Consider the following 13,152-nt stretch of genomic DNA (forward strand, 5'->3'; position numbering starts at 1 on the left):
TACAAGTTTGATGTTCTTAAAAATTAAAAAAAGTCTTCAAAAGTTATGATTATTTTGTTGCAGTGTCTTATCAGTAACAATGCTTGGCACCGTGATGCTGAGCTGACACCCCACATTACTGGGTTGCAGATCTCAGTTATGCCAGGGATAAGCACCAAGTAAGGATGTAATTCTAACCTCCCCACTCCCACACCACACCAGGAAAGAGGAAAGAATCAGTCCTGAGATGCTGCTGTGTGTATCTGCTGGTGGGCACAACAGAAGGGCTGGCAGAAACCCAAGAGGAGGTTGCCCAGCACCAACTTGACCACATGCTACAACCAACAGGAAACTAGTAAAAAAATTAAGGAATTGATGCGCTCCAATTAAAAAAGTTATTTTCAGGAACCTAATTAAGGATGAGCAAGTATTAAACTTAGACCCAACATCCTTATTAACTAATTTCTTACATATAAATAAAAATGAATATTTCAGATTCCCTAAAAGTCTAATGAATCAATGCAGCACTTGGTGTAGCACTGAGCCAAACAGGCCACTTTCTTCCCTATCTCTGCACTGAATTAACTGATGTCAGCTAGGCTGGCAGTGGGGGTGTTAGCGAGCTTTGGGATTAAGGCGGCACAGATTAGCAATGGTTCTAACTGCTATCCAGGCATTTGCTGCAAGTGTGGGGTCATTAGCCTTCTTCCTAGCAGTCAAGTGAACTGCTGAGGTTTACACATGAACAATGGCTACTTCAGCAAGCTACCAAAGGCAATCAGTACCCATGGAGGTCTGTACTAACAAGGAGTCAATGGCTCAAGGGGAAAGGAGAAAATTGTCAAGAAAAAAGCCCGGTCCATTTCAGTTGCAAAACATATACTGCAAAATGCAGTGTGTGCTTGTTGCACCCGAGTACATGGTGCATCCCTGTTTGTAAGCAGTTTATGGAACTAATGATAATGCACTAGAGTAGATGCTACACCACTTGGAAGTCTTAGAAATTAGTGAAATACAAACCTATACACTATTTTTTTTTAAAGCAAAATGACTCCAGGAATAGGTGTACCAGCACTAAATTTTACCTTTTGGCTTCTTCCTTCTGCTGTTCTTTCCAGCTACTTTCCATGTATCGCAGAGCATAGTCACTTTCATCCTTGTACCTGTAACACAAAAACAATGCACAACAATCTCACAGGGATCCACTTCATTGGAAGTATTTTTCAAACTCAGCTGTAGAATATGACTATGCATGGGTGTGGTCAGGCAAACCACCACCTACCAAGGTGGAGGCACACATTATTCCACATGAACAAAACCAGCTGACTGCTGGAAACTAAAGGGGAAAGTGATAGCGTTAATCAGGGCACATCCGCTCAGTGAAGACGAGGGCCTGATGGAAAACACGGAACGGGCTGTGCCTTTGACTGCAGTAAGGGTGCATCCCAGGAAGCTTACTATGGCCAGTGCAAGGAAAGTTAATAGGATTCCTGAAGGTTATCAGTTTTGTATTTGAAGGGAAAGTAACCCCATATCCCTCGAGTGGGGCAAGCAAGCCCACAGTGATTCTCAGGGACACAGGGGGTGCCAGATCCCTTTTACTGGGAAAAGGCCTGAACTTTCCCCCAGACAGTGCAGTAAACACCACAATGGTGGTGAATGGTATTGGAGGGCAGTGTATTTCTGTACCTGTACACCTGGAGTGCAACCTAGTTTCGGGACCGGTGACCATAGGGATTGTCCCTAGTTTGCCTGTGGACGGGGTTGACCTACTCCTAGGTAATGGTCTGGTGGGGGTAAAGGTGGTAGCTCGCCCAGTAGTGACAGAAAGACCGCAGGTCGTCAGAGACACAGGGCGGTGGCAGGAGACTGTCTCCTGCAGAGTCCCTGAATGTGTAGTGGGTCAGGCCATGATCAAACCAGCTCCCCCAGAGGAAACTGCATTGACACTGCAGGCAAATGACCATGAGGTTTGCCTGCCCGAGACTTTCTTTGGAAAGTTAGGAGACCCAGGGAATGAATTCAATTGATTTTCCCTAGATGAGGGTCAGCAAGCCGACCCAGTATAGCGCAAGTTAGCACAGGCTGCCCAGCTCTTCACAGGCTTCACTCAAAGTGAAGCAAAGAGAGTTCCTGACTGTTACCATTTAAAGAATGAGGTACTGATGAGGAAATGGAGCTGTCCTCAAAGACCTGAGAGCAAGAAGTGGACAGTAGTTCACCAGTTAGTGGTGCCACAGAGGTATCGGGCAGAAACATTAAGAAGGGCCCACGAGACTGCAGTGGCTGTACATACCGGTATACAAAAGACCAAAGCCCGTATAAGACAGCAGTTTGACTGGCCAAAACTCTACAAAGATGTAGTGGAGTACTGCGGGAGTTGCCACATGTGCCAGGTTGAGGAGAAACACCAGCCTACAGTGAAATCTGCATCCCTAAGTCCTGTACCAATGTTAGGAGGACCCCCCAGCAGAGGCTGGTGAACTGTAAGGGACCCCAGCAAAGAACAAAATGAGACAGGCAGGCACATGTTGGCAAATGTTTAGAAAGAGAAGGGTTAAAAAAGTGACCAAGAGGGCAGGTTAAAGGAAGTCTGGAAAGAATCCCGGATGAAAATCCCTACCGCTCGGCCAACCAACCCAGAAAAATGTGAAAAGTTCGACCCCACATCCTCCTATGTTAATGCAGACTCCAGAGTTGCTAATATTTACAGGAATCTGCAGAGACAATGAAAGAACTCGAGGGGGCAGAGAAAGCATGATGATGCCTCACTTAGTCGAAATGTCACAGGAGACTGCAGTTAAGCCTGCAGGTAGGAGTGTCCCAGAGAACAAAGGTGAGAGTAACAGAGACTCCTCCCCCACAGTCAGAGGAAAAGGGAACCAACCATCCCCTGAAGCCAGAAGTCTTTGCATGAATCGGAGAGTTCAGGATAGACCCGCCCCCCTACTAACTGTCCTGAGGGGAAATTAAAGCAGCCCTGGCACCCAGAACAGACCATTTTTAATGAGCTTCAAGATTGGTCAATGAGTGGAAATGAAAGAGAAATGCATGGTTTCTTTTTGTATCTTATATTTCTCTCAAACTCTTAATGAAATGCGCCATTTTCTTCAAATAGCATTTCATTCCCCTGGGTGTGCAGGTGTCAGGCAAACCCCCCCTGCCAAGACTGAGGCACACATTATTTTGCCACATGAACAAAAACTTAAAATTGCAAGCCCTGACTGGAAGGACATTTGCATAGTACCAGACAATGTTGAAATAATGGGGACCCAGTAGTACTTCCCCAATACACAGAAGTGGTCAGACCAGTTTTAGTCACATGACTAACTGCCAAAGGATTTTGAAGAGACTGTTCCATATAAGGAGCTAGTCACATGACTAACCTGCTGGGCAACCTGGGAGTTTTTTTTTTGAATTTGAACTCCCAGGGATTTGGAACAGAGAACGTTGTGTGCTCATGGTCTGAGAACATCTGCTCTCCTGTCTGCCTGCCTTCATTTCTTCCCACAGAACTGAATCTTGTGAAAGCACGCGAAACTCAAAGAAAGAATGGTTTCCTATGTAAACAAGGTTTTAAGATGTCTACTGGGCCCCAACGAAACAAGACCATATCTTCAATCAAGGACTACAGCAAGCTCAAAAAACAGTAACAAGATATTGCCTCAAACTGTTCTACTTATCTTTTCTTCTGCTCTTTTCTGTCCCTATCTGCATGTTTATATCGCATGTGAATGCTAGTGTGGGCACGCTGTATATCCGTAGACGTGAACCGTATTAGAGTTTACGGTTTAATAAATTTCATCTGTCTTCGTTAAACCAAAGAAAGCCTGTTTGTGCTCATTTCTTTGCCTTATAATTGGAAAGTTGTGAACAAGGATTCACAAAGGGGGAGCTGAAAACACTGTTTAAAATTAAACCCCATTACAATTAGACCAGGTAAAGACAGCAAAAGACCCCTAGACACATTTCTCACCTGGTCGTAACAGTGTCTTCAGACTCTCATGAAATTTAGGTTTATTTTATTCAAAGACTTGTTAGAGATGCTTGTGCTGCAGAACAAAATACTTTCCATTTGGAACAACCTTCAAGCACTCTGTCAGGTACAACTCAGTTAGATGCTCACTCAAGCTCCCTCTTACCTTCCCTGACAATGTGTCTCATTCCTCTACTGAACCACACTAGCCGCCCTAGGGCTTCGGAAAGATTGCCAATCAATGCCAGTTTAAGGGGTACTTTTGTCCTGTATGTCACTCAGAACAGGGTTTGACAATCCAAACCATTTCGCTCAAAAGTCGTTACATCCAATGAGTATATCTTCATTCTATGGACTTGAAGCAAGGTCCTACAGATGCTAGATTATTTAACCCCTTACACTGCCCAGTTGCTTTGGGGTCATATTTTTGCCTCTCACAAAAGCATTAGCAAATGAACATAAGATACTCAAAATTGATTATATGTGCCTGTTATTAAATTAGCTGAGTAACAATTGAATGTCTGTTCTTATACTCATTTTTCTTACTAGACCAGGGGTCTGCAACCTTTTTTTCACCTTAACAGTCTTCTATAAAAGAGTTGCCAAAAATAAAAATTATTAGGAGCTGCAACCAAAAATTGAATATTTGGCAAATTGCTGTCTCTCTGGTAAAATGTATAATTTGCATATAGAAGTGTTGAATTTATGTGGCAATAGAAAAAAAAATCAAGACCCAACTCTGAATTATCGCTTTTTGACTTGAACTATACTTTTGTCAGTAAGGTCATCTTTAAAACAAACTAACTTAAGATGCATAGAATTAAAATATTTTGGCTATTGAATCTCGTGATTAAAAAAGCAAATAGCAAATTCATTTATCATCTCTGCTATATTAGAAATAATGGTCGCAACCATAAAACCTGTTCCTCTAGTTAAAGGCATTATCTATAACCATGCTGTAGCTGTACCACTTGAACAGATTTATTTCGAGAACAATGTCATTTTTCATTAAAATAATGATTTGAAAGTGCAGCATAACGATTAGCGTTTTATCCCCACAATAAAAACATGGCTCTTTTCTCAATGTATTTTTTTTTTAAGGCTCTTTTCACGTTAATGCGATCCAACTGGAAATGGTTACTGACACCTGTACTAGACAATATCTTATTAGATTATCTATAAAACGAGCAAATTTTGTAGTGAATTGCTATTCCATCCCACTGACAAGCAATAAAACTGAAACAGAACTGGTTGTGTAAAAAGGCAGCCATAGAACATCCTGCTTGGAGTGCTGGTATTTCACCTTTACCACTGATTAGGCTCATGAAGTATATCGGGCTAGACAATCAACATCACAGTCATGGTGCAATACTCCATTACAGCTGAGAAAACAGAGTCAGTTACACACTAGTGGGGGGAGAGCTTACCCATACTGCTCAGCCAGAATGAAACAATTTTATAGGCAGTAAATTATAAACCATTCCCATTTCAGTGGTTACTAAAAGTAAGCACTGCAGCCATTAACATGAAATTGACACTTAACCTGTTGAGGTAGTGTAAGAAAGTGGCAAGAAAACATAAATGAAAAATAGAAAGGGATTAGGACAAGTTATTGCCAAGCCTAGCAGTGACTTCCATTGCACTGTACCAATATTTTAGTGACTACCCTGATCCAATATGCATGTGGTTGCCCAGCTCTCTGTAATGTGTTCAAGAATTTTGCGCAGTAAGCTCTTTTTCTGCCAGAATCATTCCAGCCAGGACTCATGACCTAACTTCTATCAGAACCATAGAAAAATTACGGCACAGAAGGAGGCCATTCAGCCCATCATGTCTGTGCTGGCCGAAAAAAGAGGGGGACGGTATTTTTAATTTTCAGCTCTCAAGACTTGTTAATTTTACACTTATACAGTTTATGCTAAGCAGCTAGTTTATAGATAGCCAGTCAAGGTCCCAGATATTGCATTGTTCAGTAGGATGGAACAAAGAAAAAGATAAATAACATTTAACAGAGCACTCCAGGACCAAAAATCAAAATCTTAAAAAGTCATCAGTGTTCAGGTACAAATGCAGAACAATTTGCTCTATTCTGCTCCATCAAATACTTTAGAGATTAGATACAAAATGTTGGCTAAAGGTCTTGCTTTCCTGCTTTCAACCTTCCTGCATCACATCCTGCAGCATATTAAATGTTAGCATTCTGACAGCAGCCATCCGTACAGCTTTTCAAAGGGATTATCAACCTGTGCCAAATGCAGGTAGTTTGCAGCAATGGATCCTTACCCACATTATAAAGACAACTTTCATTCCATTAGTCTGCATGGGCTTGAAAAGGACCAATGTGCTGAATAGGTGCATAATTCAGTTAACGAGTTACAGTAAAAAACTGATTTAAAAGACAAAAGCTTACATCCCCACAAAGTACAAGTAATTTGCTGCACTACAAGCATTAGGGAAATAGTCACACCACAATTCTGCTTATACTAACACAAAAATCAGAAGTAAAATAAGGAACTACAAACAACTCTGCAGAATAAAAATACTTTTAATTTCCTCCTTCCAAACACCACAATAATTGTGCTGCCTCAGGAAAAGTAATATGACCCAGCTGCTTCATCAGCATGTGGTTTCTGAAACACCACACATCAGGTCAAATCATTAGACAATTTAGTTTTTATTCTCATTTTCTTCTCTCCACTCCTGAATTTGCTGCATCAAGAGTACAATTTCACAGCATTGGCAACTTGACAGCATCTCAACCAGGTTTCCATTTTTCATGTGTAAGCCTGAGTATTGGCAAGTTAATCAACTGTTGAGGGCATCAGCATTAAGCCTAATCCTGTCAGCTGCCAACCACATATAATTCCCCAGAAGTCATCAACAGCATTTAGGAGAGGAAGCCATGGCTAATTTTGCTTTCTCACTAGCCCAGGAACACAAAGGCCAATTGTAGCATTCTAACTGTTGCCATGCAGAGATCAGCTAACTCAGCACAGATCAGGACCCAAGACATACAACCTTCTGGTCTGGAAGGGTTACTTTTGTAGCATACATTACCTTTATCTACCAGACTATAGAAACAAAGGAACAGTAGGTGGCAATTTAGCCCCTCAAGCCTGTTTCCTCATTAATTAGATCATGACTGATCCATAGTTCAATTCCATTCACCTGCCTTAATTCCATATCCCTTAATATGCTTATCTTAAAAAAAAACAATATCAGTTTTGAAATTTTCAATTGAGTTAGTCTTAACAGCTTTTTGGGGAAGAGTGTTCCAGATTTACTACCCTTTGTATGAAGTACTTCCTGACATTATCCCTTAACTGCCTATTTCTAATTTTAAGGTTAGGGCTCCTTGTTCAGCATTCCCCCATATTCTCCACAATATAAACAAAGTAACTCATTGTTCGCCTTACTTGTTGCGGTCATATCCAAAGATTGCCTTGATATGTTTTGAGATTTCATCTTGTGATTCTCCAGCATCGTCAATGAAATCATCCATTTCCGAATCATAATCTTCATCATCATATAGCCTCCGTTGATAGGATATAGGTACAGGTGGCCTTGCAGGAGCTAGAAAAAGTAATTGTAACATTACAATGCATGCATTAACGACGTCAGTTGATGAACACAGAACCACAGGTCTTCGCAACCTCTATTCCGACACGGTAAGGATCTGTCTGATCATTAAATACAGCCTCCTAATAAATTCCCTATGAGACCATATCATTTTACAGTGAAGACATTACAATCAATTCGCATGTGTTCAATTTAACATTTCTTTTAACTGTTGGTAAGAATCAGTTCAGAACGCAATAGCGTAAGCAAAAGAGCTGCCATTTGAACTCTGGGTTCAGATACTTTCAGTAAAACTCTTCCCAGTCTTACCAAACTTCCCACAGTGCATAATTTCTCTCCTTTCGTACAAGAGTCTAAGCTGATTAATTGAATAAAGGTATCAGCATCACGTCTGACCCTAATTCTTCTCTAACCCAACACTCAAAACACTAACCAGCTGCATTCACTGGGATAACTACCAGACTGGGAATCCTAGCTGATTTTTCCACTATTCAGCCAAAGGGCCCAGAAACCAAATTGTAGTGCCCAACTATTAACTTGACTGAGATTAGCTAACAGAAAATGATTGAATTTGGGACCTTCTGGCCTGTGCGAAATGCTATATAATGGTGACTTTGCCTTTAATTTACTGCAGGAGCTTTAATTGTCCGTAATTCTAGAAATTGCCTTGCAGCCACTGTATTGTGAGATCACATATATATTCTGAATGTGTTATTTGAAATGTTTCAGATATTTTCTCAACTTCACTGGTCCATAAGAGCCCCCAACCCCATGCATCAAATTTAATCTTGAAAGAAATATGTTTTCAGCACTGCAACACTTTCACCCGAAGTCTCTCGCAGCACTTTCCTTGGCAGAAAAGTCTAATTTACTAGTATGTAAAAGTCTAAACAGATGAGGGGCGCACACACACCAAGAACTGGTTTATTCACATGATGGAGATTCAGAATGCTTAATGGGGATATTTATTTAAATATATGTGGCCATGAATGTTACATAGTATGCACCTAAACAACTCAACAGACACAAAACTTGTATGTTTTCTTTCTCCCACTCTGTTTCACAATTAGATACTACATAAAATACAATTTTTTTTTTTAAACATTTGAAATTATTTTTATGCAGTACCTAAGGGCCGTGCCATTGGTCTGTTCCCTGGTGGCGCTGATCTCATATGGCTCATCTGTCCATTGCTGGGCCTTGATGGGAAGTTCTTTGAAGATATTGTTTCTGCTACTACAGTACATTTGGGTTTCTGCACAACTCCACTTCCAGGTCGCCCAGCTCCAGTGCTTGGTATGCTTCCATGTCGCCCAGGAATAGGTGCAGAGGAATTTCCAGGCCGTACCGAGCCAGAGACACCTGACCGTACCGATCCAGAAGCGCTCATGTTTTTTGACTGCACAGATCCAGAGCTACTTGTATTACTATGCCTCGAAGGACCTAAATTACTCATATCTTTTGGTCGCGTGGGACCTACACCTCCTGCACTGCTGGGACGTGAAGTTCCAGAATTGATCACACCACCGGATTTCTGTTGACCCAAGTTGCTTGATCGTGGTTGGCCTGAGCTGCTTGGACGTGTTTGGTTTAAGCCACTGGAACTTTTGGATCGTTCAGGAGCTGAACTGCTTGCATTTTTGGAGTGCAATGGATTTGAACCACCTGCCCTTTCATGTCTAGTGGAGGAATTTTTCCCAGATGAAGTAGACTGATCTGTTCTTTTCTGGCTGTTTTTTGACGACAATGCAGAATGGGTTCCATTTGATCCAGGTTTCAGTCCTTTGCTTGGTATCTGGGCGCGATTTCCAGATTTTACAGAGCTGTTCAGTACAGTTTTCCCACCGTTGCTACTGGAGTTTTTAGAGACAGAATGCCCACCTCCTATGGAAGATCTGGACTTTTCTTGTGCAGGTGCTTTGTAAGACACTGAAGATGGAGGTTTTTCACTATATGAAGTTTTTGGCTTCTTGCTAATACCATGAACAGATGTTGTTGAGCTACTCTCACTGGATAAAGCAAGTTTCTCACCCGAGGCTCGCACTGATTTTGTGCTTTTACTATCCTTAGTTGAAGATTCTTTCTTGGATGAGCTAGTTGGATGTGAAAATGTGACCTCTTTCTCATGTTTCCTTTTGCCATTCTGTTTTTGTCGTTTGCGTTCTAAAAATTCAATTTCTTTCAGTTCCTCTGCAGTGTATAGCTTCTCCTCAACTTTTCTTATTGGCTTAAGTTCCACTGGCTCAAACTGCTTCTTTTCAGCCAATTTCAGGAGATCTGAGAAGTTCATTGGTGCTGATGTTGGTTTCTTTGGAACTTTAGGCTTTTTAGTTTCTCTATAGGATTGCTCAGGATCTTTAGTCATTATCTCTGGTTCTCTATACAGTTTCTTAGGCTCCTTATTTGGTATCTCAGGCTCTCTGTGTTGACGTTTAAGCTGTTTAACTGGTACCTTAGGCTCTGTGTGTTGCTGTTTAACTGGTACCTTAGGCTCTGTGTGTTGCTGTTTAACTGGTACCTTAGGCTCTGTGTGTTGCTGTTTAACTGGTCTTTCATCCCAATGTTCTCCAAACTCATCAGAATCTTCTCCTTCAGACATTTCATCCTCAGCCAGTGCTCTATCATAGTAATAATCTTCACCATTGCAGTCATCCATTCGTTGGTCCTTTCCCTCATCATCAGAAGTTCGCTTTTTGCTTTTCTGTTCCACAGGAGTACCATCATAGCCTCTGAAATTGTCCTTTGTCCGGGTAGCCATCGCTCTGGCTTTACGATCATGTTTTAGTGCAACTCGTTTTGCAATCAGCTCCGCCTTCCTCCGCCTTTCTTCTAAACCTACATTAAAAAATAATTAAAGATTTAAAGCTGACCCCTAAACATAATGAACCACTATGTCCTTAAAAGATCTGACGCTTTACAAAGAACAGTCGGGGTATTTTTCAGGTATCCTTGCCACCATTCCTCCACCAATCACCACCAAAACAGATGATCTATAGGAAGAGGGTTGAAAAAATTTCTGAAAGACTCCACCCTCTCAAATAAGCATCGAGTTCCTTTCTAGTTTTCTGAAAGCCATCAATCATTTAACTTAAGCTGAGTAACACAGTGGTATATTTGAGTAAAAAAAGACATTTCCTGCCTCCCAGTGAAAAATATTATGAATAGGAAACCACGATGATGGCACAATTGGTTCGCAATACTCTTACTTTCAGCTTTTAAAGGAAAGAGACTTTGTGCTTCCACACCTACCAGGATCAAATTTCAAAAACATTTGCCCTTGCAGCTCGATTACATGCATTGGACAAAAAAAAAAACCAGAGCCCGGCAGTTTGTTATTTTCACAATACAACCTCGATTATTTGCCTTCTCAATTATCCACAATCATTTTTGTGGGCGCCAGTCAGTATGCATAAACCAGCTAAAATGCAATATAGTTTGCTTTTTGTTTGCAAACACTCAAGGTCTTGATCTGACATAATCTGGGTGTCCAGCACCTTGTAAAATTTACTATCAACGATAGTAGTTAGATGCTGAAAGGAGCAGAAGTCAGGGTTTTGGATCTAGGAAACTAGCAGAGGTTGAACTGCTGGTATTTTTTTCCCCAAGAATATTTAATTTTTAAGTTTGGAAAAAATAGGAGTAAGTCATTCAGCCCCTCGATCCCGTCCAGCATTCAATTAAATCATGGTTGATTCGTATCTTAACTCCATTCACATGCCTTAGTTCCATATCAAAGAACAAAGAACAGTACAGCACAGGAACAGGCCATTCGGCCCTCCAAGCCTAACCCTAATGCCGATCTTGATGCCTGCCTAAATTAACACCTTCTGCACTTCCGGGGCCCATATCCCTCTATTCCCTTCCTATTCATATATTTGTCAAGACGTCTCTTAAACGTCGCTATCGTATCTGCTTCCACCACCTCCCCTGGCAGCAAGTTCCAGGCACTCATCACCCTCTGTGTAAAAAAAACTTGCCTCGCACATCCCCTCTAAACTTTGCCCCTCTCACCTTAAACCTATGTCCCCTAGTAACTGACTCTTCCACCCTGGGAAAAAGCTTCTGACTATCCACTCTGTCCATGCTGCTCATAACTTTGTAAACCTCTATCATATCGCCCCTCCACCTTCGTCGTTCCAGTGAAAACAATCCGAGTTTTTCCAACCTCCCCTCATAGCTAATGCCCTCCAGACCAGGCAACATCCTGGTAAACCTCCTCTGTACCCTCTCCAAAGCCTCCACATCCTTCTGGTAGTGTGGCGACCAGAATTGCACGCAATATTCCAAGTGTGGCCTAACTAAGGTTCTGTACGGCTGCAACATGACTTGCCAATTTTTATACTCTATGCCCCGACCGATGAAGGCAAGCATGCCGTATGCCTTCTTTACTACCTTATCCACCTGCGTTGCCACTTTCAGTGACCTGTATACCCAGATCTCTCTGCCTGTCAATACTCCTAAGAGTTCTGCCATTTACTGTATACCTCCCACCTGCATTAGACCTTCCAAAATGCATTACCTCACATTTGTCCAGATTAAACTCCATCTGCCATTTCTCCGCCCAAGTCACCAACCGATCTATATCCTGCTGTATCCTCTGACAATCCTCATCATTATCCGCAACTCCACCAACCTTTGTGTCGTCCGCAAACTTAATCAGACCAGCTACATTTTCCTCCAAATCATTTATATATACTACAAACAGCAAAGGTCCCAGCACTGATCCCTGCGGAACACCACTAGTCACATCCCTCCATTCAGAAAAACACCCATCCACTGTTACCCTCTGTCTTCTGTGACTGAGCCAGTTCTGTATCCATCTTGCCAGCTCACCTCTGATCCCATGTGACTTCACCTTTTGTACCAGTCTGCCATGAGGGACCTTGTCAAAGGCTTGACTGAAGTCCATGTAGACAACATCCACTGCCCTTCCTTCATCAATCATCTTGGTCACTTCCTCAAAAAACTCAATCAAATAGTGAGACACGACCTCCCCTTCACAAAACCATGCTGCCTCTCGCTAATAAGTTCATTTGTTTCCAAATGGGAGTAAATCCTGTACCGAAGAATCCTCTCTAATAATTTCCCTACCACTGATGTAAGGCCTATAATTTCCTGGATTATCCTTGCTACCCTTCTTAAACAAAGGAACAACATTGGCTATTCTCCAGTCCTCTGGGACCTCACCTGTAGCCAATGAGGATACAAAGATTTCTGTCAAGGCCCCAGCAATTTCCTCCCTTGCCTCCCTCAGTATTCTGGGGTAGATCCCATCAGGCCCTGGGGACTTATCTACCTTAATGCTTTGCAAGACACCCAACACCGCCTCCTTTTTGATATCGACATGACCCAGACTATCTACACTCCCATCCCTCGACTCATCATCCAGCATGAGGCTCAGGGCTATGCAATAAGAAATTGGGTGGGAACTCAAGTCAGTTCCAGTGCAGCTCACTATCCTGCAACTCTGGTTCAGTTTATTTGTCAAGTAAGAACCAATACTCAGTGTTTTGGTTCACATCTGAAGAATGGCCAGTAGTGTGAGGTACTGGAGGACTGCAAGTACACTGGCATGAATCAGTACCTTCAGCAGAGATGGGTAGGAAGAATTATATAGC

General features: G+C 42.0%; 1 protein-coding gene across 1 annotated transcript in view; it reads right to left on the reverse strand.

The window, feature by feature from the left end:
* spty2d1 (SPT2 chromatin protein domain containing 1) overlaps nt 1-13,152 on the reverse strand; it is a 40,075-nt gene that overhangs the window by 2,936 nt on the left and 23,987 nt on the right. Inside the window, exons 3-5 of the mRNA XM_068046177.1 lie at nt 8,663-10,369; nt 7,372-7,528; nt 1,065-1,142 (exon numbers count right to left, since the gene is read on the reverse strand). Of these exons, the coding sequence (XP_067902278.1) occupies nt 1,065-1,142; nt 7,372-7,528; nt 8,663-10,369 (1,942 nt within the window). The remainder of the gene's footprint in view (nt 1-1,064; nt 1,143-7,371; nt 7,529-8,662; nt 10,370-13,152) is intronic.

Source organism: Heterodontus francisci, chromosome 14 (genome assembly GCF_036365525.1).
Source record: "Heterodontus francisci isolate sHetFra1 chromosome 14, sHetFra1.hap1, whole genome shotgun sequence".
Lineage (NCBI taxonomy): Eukaryota > Metazoa > Chordata > Chondrichthyes > Heterodontiformes > Heterodontidae > Heterodontus > Heterodontus francisci.